Source organism: Azolla caroliniana, unplaced genomic scaffold (assembly GCF_043228905.1).
Source record: "Azolla caroliniana isolate FFs.n. ecotype wild unplaced genomic scaffold, voAzoCaro1.0.p SCAF_1, whole genome shotgun sequence".
Lineage (NCBI taxonomy): Eukaryota > Viridiplantae > Streptophyta > Polypodiopsida > Salviniales > Salviniaceae > Azolla > Azolla caroliniana.
Window position 1 is genome coordinate 36,338,758 of NW_028230436.1, and position 13,284 is coordinate 36,352,041.

At 37.4% G+C, this 13,284-nt stretch overlaps 1 protein-coding gene across 1 annotated transcript; it reads left to right on the forward strand.

Annotated features, from left to right (window-relative positions):
* The first annotated feature begins 3,010 nt into the window (after nt 1–3,010).
* LOC147870240 (integrin-linked protein kinase 1-like) lies at nt 3,011–12,352 on the forward strand. Its single transcript, XM_087338222.1, has 12 exons — nt 3,011–3,308; nt 4,037–4,449; nt 4,981–5,055; nt 5,150–5,260; nt 6,668–6,747; nt 7,535–7,655; nt 8,265–8,344; nt 8,805–8,867; nt 9,040–9,146; nt 9,241–9,326; nt 9,431–9,555; nt 11,944–12,352. Exons 2-12 carry the CDS (start codon nt 4,123–4,125, stop codon nt 12,113–12,115), a joined length of 1,347 nt encoding a protein of 448 aa, XP_087194348.1. The 5' UTR covers nt 3,011–3,308; nt 4,037–4,122; the 3' UTR covers nt 12,116–12,352.
* The last annotated feature ends 932 nt before the right edge of the window (nt 12,353–13,284 follow it).

Below are 13,284 nucleotides of genomic sequence, written 5' to 3' on the forward strand. Positions count from 1 at the left end.
ATGTATATTAGAAGAAACATTACGATCAAAGGGGTGCCCTTTTACAAAGATTCTAATGGGATGAATTATGATGCACTGGGAGATTGAACAATTGTAAACGTCCAATAAAAACACAGACTTAATCAGATTTACATGCGCAAATGTTCATTGGAGTATTTTTTTTTAAATGGCATATTCTGTGATGAAAAGGAATATCTTAGCTTTGGTGGTGGTAAATTGTGAAACTAGCTCTTCATTATAGGGTTGATGTTTGTTAGAATGTGTGCCATTCACTTTCACAAACCATATTGTCCACCATTTTGTAAACCATCTTTTGGGGGCTGATGTGTAGTTGAAGTGAATGTTATTTCTTTCTAGTCTTTCTTTGTTGCATTGCCAACATGTTTACATCCTGCTCATAATCACCTTGAATGATGGGACAATATGTGAACTTAAATGTTGCGACTTCAACTTACAACATTATGGTAAAATTTTGTTTTGCAAGTTAATGCTACTTGATCTCTAGAAGTAGTGGACCTTGCTTTGATGCCAACGAAGGAAGGAAGAAGAGGATGAAGTTCTATAAAGAAAAGGAGAAGAAATTGCCAAGTAATGTTGCAAGTTTAATGTCTTAATGAGCGACCACATAAAAACATGTCAATATGCAAGAGGATGAGTGTGGTTTGAAGTTCATTTTCAAATTGTTCTCAATCGTTTCCTCTATGTTTAAAGATGGTTGATGATGACTTGTTGCTCCACAATGTTTATGAATTATGTGAAGAGACTAGCCGTATATATTTTTAAGTGCACATGTTGAAATACATTGTCACGCATGTAGTTTATAGTGCCTAGTGAGTTGAAGAGTAATAATTTTGGCTTGCCCATAGGGCATTGTAATTTTTTACTAGACAATGCGACTATTTCTCTAGGTAAAGGGGTAATTTCGGATGTCTTTATTTTCTTGTTTAGATATCCATGTAATGGCCTTAATCATTTATGAAATTTCAAATGATTTGGCTATGGCAAGGGTGGTGAATGGGGTGGTTGAGGAAATTGCTTGTTATATTCTTTTTTGTATCGTAGATGTATATGAAGGGTTTTCTTGATTTTGGTTGATGAAGGTCTAGCCTAGCCCTCTGAACTCGTTACATCTTGAAATCAAAATACATGTATGTTCACAATCAAGGCATGACTCATGGTTGGTATAATGTTGTATATACTCTTTTTGATGAAGATTTATTCTATAAATTATTATTGGTGGCAAATCGGTCATAATGTGGTTCCCCTTGGCGAATGGCTGGGTAAACGTGGCGGCCCGTTAGACTGCCCACTTTGCCATTCACCTATTGAGACTCTGAGGCATTGTCTGTGGGATTGCCCTCACGCTCAAAAGGTATGGGATAGAGTGACTCGCCTCCTTGCGGCATGTGAAGTGGAAGGAACAACATCGTGGAGTGCTGCAGCATGGCTTGATCACTCTGGTGATAGGTGGACGGACGCCTTCAATGTGAATAGTTGGTGCTATGTATGCATGAGAGGAAAAATCGCCAAGATTCGATTTGAGAGAGGCTTGCAGTCCGCATCCCCTAGGTTCCCGGACATTTGGATGTTGATCGCAGGCTTCACCCTGTGGTATGTATGGAAAGCGCGTTGCCTAAAGGTCTTCTAGGATTTGGTGCGACCCCCGGAGGAAGTGATCATGGACATATGGTTTGCGCTTATTAGCTGCCTACGAGGGCAATTGGACGAGGTTTGCAGCCATTCCTTTGACGTGGGTACTGCCCATTTGCGCTTTTGGCAGAAATGGCGGAACACGCCTATGGTGACACAAGGTGGAAGTGGCCCGAGGTGGAACTACCAACCTCCACGCTGGCTGTTTCCGGCTCACTTACCACCCTCCCTCTGTTGTCGACCCCAAGAGTTGTCTCGTACTAGCCATCACTGCAGGGCACTGTTTTAGCTTTAGGTACTTACACTAAGTAGTTAGTCCGAAAGGCGATGTAACTAGTCTCAATTTCTTGAACTTGATTGGAGGGGGATTCCTCGATCTCTATTTAAGCCTCCTTGTACCGTCTCTTTGTAATAATCCTACCTAACTAATGGGAAAGTAGCTTCATTTTGGGAAAAAAAAAACTACTTAGTTCTTCAATGACACCAATGTTCATAATACAAGTATTTTAAAATTCTAACCTATGGCTATGAGAGATTAACATTTGGTTTAGAGACATTCTCTATTGGATTTTAAAATGGCAACATACAAATGCGACCTCTCCTCTATTGGTCTCCTCATGACTAAAATTCTCTAACTCTTAAACTTTCTAATGACATCTTAGTCTGCATCATAAGGATGTTAAGACCTTCACTTTGCCCCTCGGTACCTAATTATGCTAATAGTGTGCTCAAAATCCACCAAATAACCATGACCTACAAAAGGTGGAACAAGGAGATGGCTTGTGGATGTATATTGACTTTTGTGTCACTAGCAAGAATGGCCTCTAAATGTGTGTATTTGATCCCCATGTTTGGTGACGGACAGGGCATGAGAAGCATGGGTGGAGCCTCTAAAGGCCATCATGCGATCACACGAACACAATGGGGTGTGTGCGGTAGTCAAGCACATAACCACATGAGTCGAATAGTGTGATCGAACACACATAGAGGCAAAATAGATGGAAGTAGTGCAGGTGCATGAGAGATAGAGACAGGTATGCACACACACACACACACACACACACACACAGAGGCTCATACCACCGTTATCGACGATAACGATGGCGATAGTGACGACGACATAGGCACCCAGACAAATGAAGTGTAACAGCTTAGAGAGAGAGAGAGAGAGAGAGAGAGAGAGAGAGAGAGAGAGAGATTGTGTGTGTGTGTGTTTCACTAGATCCTTGTGTTCATAACTAATATAACCCCCCCTTTCTCTACAAAGACACAGACACAGTTTTGACAGATGGGTTGGTGTCTTTCGCACATGATAAACCCCACATGGTTCCTTGTGAACCCCCCCAATCCAATTCTCTCTCTCTCTCTCTCTCTCTCTCTCTCTCTCTCTCAAGAAACCATGGCTCTTCTCCTCTCCTCCTCTGTGTTTTCTTTTATCAGACATTTCCCTTCTTCTTTCTTCCTCCTCTTCTTCTTCTTTAGGTTACTCTTTTACCTGCAAGAGGTCCCACTATTGTTCCCTATTCTTCCCGTATACCAACATTTCTATCCATTCTTCAGCAAGCTTCCCGATCGTTTTCTTTGCATTCCTCCCTTACCCGAAAAGTCTTCTGTCTTATTCTTCTTGTTTGTTCCCGCGATCAATTTTCTTGGCTCGGGTAATAATCGATTGTCTCCCCATTCTCACGTGTTTCTAAATTGTTTTGCAAGGGCTATATTTGTTCGACATGTGTTTGAGTGATAGTTTCTGCTTTCTTTCTGTTCTCTGTATATATATATATATATATATATATATATATATATATATGTATATATCTCAGAAGTTAGCGCGACCCTTCAATCTCCACATATTTGAAGTTATTACATGGATGTTCGCTGAAGATATCTCAAATTCACTTCCACGTGTTTCAAAATTGGGTCAATTGCTTCTTTTTCTCCTCCATTTTCTGCCACTATTACATTTTTCCTCCATTTCCTTTCGTTTATCTCTATTTTGCTGTCTATTTAAAGAGATTAGATGGTAGAAATAGTGTTTTTTTGTATTAGTATTAGCTGGAAGTAGCACTTGGTTTTTTTTCTCTTTGGAATCTATTATGGCTGAAAGTAATTTACCTGGCTCCCCTTGACTTCTAGTTGCTTCTAATTCGCATGAAAGTAGGTAACTGGACGTTTGATTTAGTGGTTTTTTGTAGCTGATAGTAGCATATGGAATGGTGTTCTAAGTCGATGTTAGCTGAAAGTAGTCATTTTGTCTAATTTGATAGTCTGATACTGAAAATTCGAATATTCATTTTTGTATTGATTTGTCAGCTGAAAGTAGGTCTATTTCCCTTCCATTTGCGCCTATTTACCTAAAAAAACTTTAATTCTCTGTAAAACTCTACAGGAGACTACATTTAAATACAGGGATACGACAAACAATCTGAGCCTAGTACAAAAGCTTTAGCTGAAAAACATTCAATTAAGAGGTTCATGGATCCAGTATTAAAGAATCGGTTTTCTCTTGGACGGCAATCATCCATGGCTCCTCATCATTCCGACACGGAGGAAGGATTGCAATCGTTGGAGTTATCTCTTCCTGACAATGTTGACAAGACCATGTTCCTTCTCTTCCTCTCTTGCAAAGGGGACGAGAAAGGTATAGAATCCCATCTCGCAGAAGGAGTGAATGTGAATGCTGGAGATTTCGACGATCGCACAGCTCTCCATGTAGCTGCTTGTGAAGGTCATGCCAAGGTTGTGGAATTACTATTGAATCATGGAGCTAATGTGAACTCCCGTGATCGTTGGGGTAGCACTGTAAGCTCCTTTGTTCTTGAAGAATTTTGCTGATGGGAGAAGCGAGAAGTTTTCTCTTCCTCTTACTGCTGTTGAATCATGGAGCTAATGATAGTGTAGTGATTGATAAAGAGGGTTGCACTATTAGCTTCTTTTTTCTTCTTCTTACCTGTGTTTCCTAACTGGAATTTCTATCATCATTCTTCTTCTTGAAGAAACTTGATGGTTCTCTTCTTCTTACTACTATACATTCAGAGGAGAAGAAGAAAGGAGCTAACACTGCTATCCTGTTTATATTGCTAGCATCTTCTTCTTACCCATGTTTCCCCAATGGAATTTCCTCCTTCTTGAAGAAATTTGTTGGTGGGAAAAGATAATTTTTTTCTCTTTCTCTTTCTCTTCTGCTGCTGGATCATAAGACTAACGTAAATGAATGATATTGATCAACATATAGAGTAGCACTGTTACCTGCTTCTTTTTTCTTTTAAACAAAAGAAAATGCTTGATCTTGAAGAGCAAATATAATTTTCATTTCTTCCTTTTTCTGTGTAGCCTCTTGCAGATGCAATGCATTATGGCAATAAAGATGTCTGTGTGATTTTAGAGCGAGCTGGAGCTATCTTTCCTGTAAGTTCATTAACTTTCCCTCATGCATGGTGGATATTTTATTCTTCTTTTCCTTTTTCTTTCACTCATGCTACTTGTAAAAAATATTCTGCAGCAAACGTCTGTAAAAGCTCCAATGGAAGTTGTAAATCCAGCTGACGTCCCTGACTATGAAGTTAACGCAAAGGAACTTGGCACTTTCAAGAGAGAACCTAAGCTTCCTGGGGTATTCATTTTGTCTCTTGTCTCACGGTGGTCTTGTTTCTCGGAACCAATGGAAACCATTCGCATCACTTAGAATCATAAATACCTTATCATATTCATGACTTGTGTTGGGGTTTGTTGATTATGCATGTGTAATGATATTTTGTTACATCATGTATGGTGAAATCTGTAGCAACAATCCAAGCCTATTTATATTCACTGTAAAATAGAGTGTTGGATTAAAGATCCAGCAGGAAGTGGGCTCTGTCTAGCAAATGAGGTAGGGATGTCCTCTAAACCAGAAAGACCTGTGATTTCTCTTTATTTTCCAGAATACCCCTAAATTTTCATTATTCGTATGAGTGCCCTAATCAGTTCTCGAAAGGGGATGAATTGACCATGTGATTTCTCAAACTGCGCATATAATTGCTCAAGATGAGGTTCGCTGAAGGCATTTGGGGAACTTTTAAAGAAAAATCTCGGGGGTATTTTGGATTTTTTTCCAAATTCATTGTATGCTTTAGGTTCATGAGTGGATTTTGAACCGTACACATTGGTAAGCTCTTGTTTCCCAACTCACTTTAGTGTTGGTCAATGCATTGCAATATGCCAAGCACAAACAGCTCATAATTAGACTTAAAAACCATGGTATTTCTAATCAACGATGTCTTCCATTGTTGGTATACATGGTCAGAAAGATTGTCTTGATGTTTTTAGTGTTTGAATAGATTGGATTCTACAGGCAGAGAAAACCTGCAAAGATGTCATATTAGGGATCTTTATGTTTTCTTTGATCCTTCCTCTAGAAGTAATCTTTGATAGCATGGCTGATCGAATGACCCACAACATTGATTGAGCTTCTTGTTGTAACTCGTACACTTAGTCTCTATAAGACATCTTTGTTTATCTTTATGTTTTGAATCTATCCATATTGATGTTCATGTTTGATGGTACATACTGTTGAGAAAACAAGCTCAACCACACATATTGTATACACGTGATCCTCTATAGCACTATATTCACATACCATCTCAATGTTGTTTTTTCATGGTAGCATACATAGCTTTAGTGGAGGTTTTTTGCTATGCCATGCTTTGCATTTTCCTCAGAATTTGGCTACATAGAAATCTTGGAGGATTTCTTGTTCTGATAATATACAGCCCTGTTTTTCCATGTTTAAAAAAAGTGGTTGATATTTTACCTGGATGTACATTTGGAAAGAAGCTTTAATCCAAAGGTCCACAATACATTAATCAGTAGTCTCGTGATTTACATTAAATTATCGTGTTAGGGATCTTAATTGAAGTGAGCGTATCAACTCCAATTATGAGAGTCCTTCATATATTGACTAATATAGAACTGTGTGACTAACCAAACTGTTGTTTTTGAGCTACATAATGTATTGAATTATTGTTGAAACTTTATGCAGTATACTGTTGGTACATGGCATGGCACTCAAGTTGCTGTAAAGGAGATTCCTGATGACTTATCAAACCGAACACATGTTGTGTAAGTTTTATGCTTTCTTTGTTGAAATTCCAACTTGTCTTTGTAAACTAAAAAGTTTCAAGTGCGTTAAACTTAGCACTGCAATGCAAAACTGCTGTTCAAGTGTGTAAACCTTAATAATCTTTATGTATCAGAGGTTTATTTTTATAAACTATTACTGAATAGGAAATAATTTATTTCATAGATAGCCATTATTCGTTGTGGTATTGGAAGGCGAAAATACTACTAAACACCCTAGTTACTTTGTATATGTGCATGGCAATACACAGAACACACATGTATGTTTGTGTATATCTGATACTAATGCAAATTCTATGCTAGAACTGCAGATATATATTATATATAAATTTATTGCACGGCCAAGATGCTATCCAACACCTCTGTTAGCCTTATATATAAGGATGCAATGTTTGTTTAGTTGTGTTTGGATGTTTATTAAGCTTATAGGATGTTGTCCTGTGTATGTAGATAACATATTTATGAACTGAAGCTCAATGTTTGCATTGTTATTATAAGTTTCAATGTTTGTTTATTAACAATTGTGTTAGGACAGAGACATTCCTTGACGATTGAAATTTTCAACTGCATATGAACAAACTGAAGAACTGTTCTAAAATCAACTATAAATGATCTTGATGTAATCTCTGTAACTGTGTCAACAAATTTACTTGCAAGAGTTATCTATGTCGAATTTAGGTGCTAAAGATGCTTGCTCAGTATCAAAATATTCATTGCCGAGGCTAATTGTATTTGGTTTAGTGTTTCATCACAATGTTTTGTAATGTAGGAGTGTTTTTCGGGAAGAGTTGGCTTTATTACAAAAGTTGCGACATCCGAACATTGTACAATTTTTAGGTGCTGTAACTCAAAGCACTCCAATGCGTATCATCGTGGAGTATTGTGCTGGGGTATGCAATGTTGTAGATTGATCTTTTCACTTTGATAATTTTAATATTGTATACTTTTTATCTTCAGTTATAAGTCTATGTCAGAATTCTCTCATGAATTCCCATTTCAGTCTCATTATTTTCCCAATTGGTCAACCCCTCCAAGAGAAAAGGGAGGATGAATTGGCTGCCATTTAATTGCTCAAATAACACATATAATTGCTCTTCTGGTGTTTAACAATGGCAGTTTGGGAAACGAAAAATTAGGGGGCGTTTTGGAGTTTATATATATCTACTTTTTATCAATCCCGTTAAAAGTTTTTGAATGGTTCATAACCTGTTTGTTCCTCAAGCAATCTGAGTAAACAAATAACAAGACTTTTATTTCTATGATGAACTATTACACATCCTTTACAATTTCCCCTTCCCATAGATTGCAATCGGTCTCTCTCGGATGTTAAAAATATATCTATCTTCTCCTCATAGTGAGATTTTCTCTCCTCAAGTTTATGTTCTGATTTTTTATGGAGTTGGGCTTCTGTATTCTCTATTCATTGTCATTTACAAAAAGTCTATTGTGAGGTACATAAGAGGAAACATGTACGCAGTTTAACATGGTGGATTGAACAGGGGGATTTACATTGGTATTTGGAGCAGAAAGGCCAACTAGAGCTAATAAAAGCTGTGAGATATGCTCTTGACATAGCAATGTAAGAACATTTTATTGCCTATGAATTTGTTTGTTGGTAAGGGGATTGATTACTAGGGTTTAAGTCACTCTTTGGAGTGGAGCCAAAATTTCTGTTCTCTATGTATTGAGACCTCTTTCTAATGACAACTCCATGAGTATGACAAAAAATGGAAACTTCAAAACCATGACATTCACATGGTGCTTACAAATTTTTGTCAGCTATTAAAGTGGTTTTGAATTTGTGATTCAGAAGATTAATTTTGGTTTTCAATTGTCCATTTCTAATCGTCTTCAATTTTAACTTTGAGGATTCTGATAATATACTTGAACTGTATAATATAAGTGTATTTAGCCAGACTATAGTTTGAATTTTGTCAGTACTTTGTATGAATTTTATCTGAGTACTATCTGGCATGTATGGCATCACTATCCATCAATATTATATTGGTTCAATCCATGTTTTTGCACATATGATGTAGGGGGTTGAATTATTTACATCAATGGAAGCCTGATCCGATCATTCACCGGGAATTAAAACCAAGGTAGTGGATTTTGTTTTCATCTTGTCTATGGGAAATAAAATATTCTCATGTGTGAATATACCCATGAATAGTATTCTCATCATCGAAGGACAAGTGAGAGAGAATTTATTGTGGTTATTTGTGTGTTATTTGCTATAGTTACTAATCTTTTCTCTTCTCAGTATGTTGCCAGAAACATACTTCGGGATAGAGTGGGCCGCCTTAAGGTAGCAGACTTTTATCTTGGTCAGATTCTGAAAGCATTTTCTGAGTCAACCGCAGATTCTAACATCCCTTCTCGTGAGTGGTGAAGAATTAATTCTGAAAACGATTAGATACTTGGACAAGATTTTAAACTACTTATTACATTTTTCATTGTGATGCTTGAATTCAGGTCATTACATGGCTCCTGAACTATTGCTAGGAAAAGCATTTGACAAGAAAGTGGATGTATATTCATTCGGCATAATTTTATATCAGGTATAAATACAATTTAGATTATAAAAGACACTAAAAGCTTATCATAAAGCCATAGACATGTGGGAGGTTTGAACGGCTGATGGATTTTCTTATGACTATTGCAGATGATTGAAGGTCGTTCAGAGTTCTTTCTACGAAAGGAAGAAGATGTGATTCAGGCAGTTTGCCATGAACATATCAGGCCATCTTTCAGATCAAAGGACAGACACTATCCTGAAGGACTGAAAAAGTGAGTGAAAATAATCCTATGATATATGACGAGATGTTCGTAAATTTCTTAACATTGAAAATCATATATACATAAGGTATGACAGAGTTCTTATTAAAAGGACTTTTTTGAGTCTGTCCATTACTATTTTCCAAGTCCAACCAGAAGCAGGCAATATCATCAGTTAGAAATTAGAAAGAAATAATAGCGTTTACTAGAGGCTACATTGGACTTATCAGACAAATCATGGTCACAAATATGGGGGGATTGATGTTATCCATAAAGCTCTAGGTTTCCTAAAGGCTCCATGATCATTATCTTAATGCATATGCTGGAATAATTTCGGAGTTGCTATGTATGAGAGTAGTAGTGACCAAACTTCATATCCAAGATTGGTTGGTACTGTGAAATGACGCTATGATGAAGTTTTACAAGTGTATCTGGATGTCTTTGTGTGGATTGGAAAGGTGAGCAATTATCTTCATGACCTGGTGATGGTATGGCCGATGTGCCTTATATCCTGTTACTTGCAGTTTTTGATATCCGTGGCATTCCTTTGTTGATCTATGATGATTCCTTGGCACGTTGTTATTGGAGATAAGGAGCTATGGAAGAAATCAGTGATGTGAAATTGTTGTTGCATCCTGCATGCACCGTGTTTCTGAAGTTCAAAAGACTGTCATAGGTCAGCCTTCTTCATCATTTTTTCAATGGTGGTGGAGTCCACATTCAGGGTGGCATACTTATCTCTAATGTGGTTGAAAGCTGCCATCCACGCACAAAATGTTCCTTGCTTTCAATGCCTCCTCCACATAATTTACAAAATCTTTCAGTTCTTAGGTATGCAAAATACTCATCCTGTCTCAATCTTTAGTTGGTGGGACGAAACTCTGAGTTGGCCTATTTCTTTGTGTGTCTGTATATCCATCCTTTGAGAAGTTCATGAAAGGATTTTTGGATATTCATGAAATGACCATGCATTCAACCCCTACATTCCACATAACCATTTAATATATTAATGAAATTAACGAGATTTGCGTATGTCAAGAAAGACATGGGTGATTCCCCAATATGAAAAAGAAGAAGAGGGGAGACTCTCGTATTCCCTTGGTTTCTCCGTAGTCGTATACAAGTAATGTTATGTGTTTTACAGTGCTACAACATTTTTGTACTAGAAAGAAAGAAGAATGTTTTGCAGACATGATAGAAGAGGTGAGGATAAATAATAAGTAGTGGAGCACTATGATTGGGGGATGGGTGCTCTTAACACTTCAAAATCAAAAGCATTCCTATATGTCTCCTACTATTTGACTCCGCCTGATATTCCAAATAGACGAAGGTATAGCTCGTTTGAAAGGTTATATATGATAGTGATCCTCACAACTCCATTCTGCATGGTCAACTAATAAATATCACAACTTCAATAAATGTGTGAAAGGAAGAAAGATATATTAACGTCTTTTAAGAGGCCCAAATGGCCTATACGACCATACAAGGGGGAGAGAGAGAGAGAGAGAGAGAGAGAGAGAGAGAGAGAGAGAGAGAGAGAGAGGTTAATGTCTACCACAGAGGCAGAAATCGGCCTATGAAAGAAATCATGATTACAAATATGGGTTGATAATGGCGAGTAATAATCTCATTGTTTAGTACTGGTATGGAATTGTCCTTCTAGTATGGCAATAGTTGCAAATCCTCCAGTGAGTCGATCTTGGTGGCATGGGTCATAGAGAACCACCTGGTGGTGCTTGTAAATGCGACTCCTAGATAGACACAGTAGTTCTCTACTTTGACATGGCTCATGATAGGGTGAAGACAGCTTGTCAGTGTGGATGTGCAGATGTGAGTCTATGCTTTGTTGTCCAAAAATTCCTGGATAGGGCATACTTTGACGTAGCTCATGCTAGGGTGAACAGAGCTTGTGTGTGTGGATCTACAGATGCGAGTCGATGCCTTGCTGCACAAAATCCTGTCTAGGGCAGTTGTAGATCTGCATGCATCGATACCAGTTGCTGAAATATGAATTAGATTGTAATACAGCCCCTCATAAATAAGAATATGGATAGGGATACATTATATTTTGATTCCCTCAGTGTGTTTGCGTGTTATTTAGTTCTCTACCTACAATCTTTCCTTTTTTGCTTGGTCCACGAAGCAATGTAATATAAGGATATGGTTGGTGTTAGAGAATGCACCTTTGACTGCTTGACCTGAGGCTCGTCTTTTTCAACGTCAAGCATTTCTCTATATGATTTAGCAAGCATGTGACCTCACTTATAGATAAGCATAATTGTGTGGAGATGGCCAATGTGTCTGCAAGGTTTAGTAATATTTGAAAGCTGATAGTGTTTCTCTCTAGGTTCTTTCCATTTATGTCTATAATGCTTTGTAGATAATGTGTCTTTCTTTCAGGCTTATAGAGGCATGCTGGGACAAGGATCCAATGGCTCGACCAGGCTTTGGGCGTATTATTGCTGACCTTCAGGTAATAAAGCCTTTGTGTGTAAAGCAAAGCCTTTGGCGGAGGGTGCTCAAGACTCCTAAGAGAAACTCAAGTCTCAGGTCTCTGAGCTTCAAGTTCTAAACAATATCGAAAAGTAATGTGGGTTATGATTTCGGATAATTGGAGTCTTTAATTAGTATCAGAGAAAAAACCTTGGCTTGCAAATCTTTAAATTTTTCTATACTATATCTCATGCAATAAAAATCGTCCTTCCTTTTCATGTTTGTACAACCAAGTGTGAAAAATATAGGATGTGAGATGGGTGGCATTCACTCGATGCTAATCAGACTTGAAATGAAACATTCTCTCTGTTTTTCGTATTAGGGTTGTGCCCTAACGATAAGTCATATTTTTATCAGCCAATGAATTTATTTGTAAACATACTATTCCACGTCTCTCTTGCTCTCTCGCTCTATCATATATTGGTTCCTAGTGGATGGTAATACATCATGTTTCTTTGTCTGATTGATGAATCCAAGATTGAAATGAGTGGGGAATATGTTTCCAAGTGTGTGGAAAAGAAACGCGGTACTGCCACTTGATAACCATAGGGTACACAATCTTTTTTTGAAATTAGCATTTATATTTGAAAGAGAAACCTGCCTAAATCTGCTGATATGTTTGAGACATTCAAAGAGTATTCCTGCATGTTGGCTGATGGATTCTCAACACCTGCCCTCTATGAGCCCACTCACATAATTTCCTTTTATTAGAGACCCTAGTACATGATTAGGTTCCGAGGAATGAAATGAATTACTTTTACTCAGTTTGTGTTGAAGTATGTAAATGATTGCTGAATCCTTTTTCAATGGGAGCTTCTACATGAAGGTCAGAGTAAACATGTAGTTATAGCTAAGCAATATTTAGGTAATATGTGTTGTTAATTATAGGGTTTATATAGTAAGTGATCCTTAATTTGAAAGCAGGCATGTACTAAATTGGTTTGTAACGGTTTCTAAAGAAAACTTGGAATGGTTCCAATTAGTTATTCATTTTAATCTAAACGCATCCGTTGTCCTTCGATTCTCTGTTTATGTGTTTGTCTGCTTGATACATATGCATCCATCCATTATCCTTCGATTCTGTCTGCTTGATACATATGCATCCATCTATTGTCCTTCGATTCCCTGTTTATCAGTAATTTTTTGTTCTTTATATTTCTGATTTATGTGTTCAAAGTTCAAACATAATTTTCATGCGATTAGGTGCCTTTAAAATTATGTGGGTTATTTTATGAATATAATCCTTTT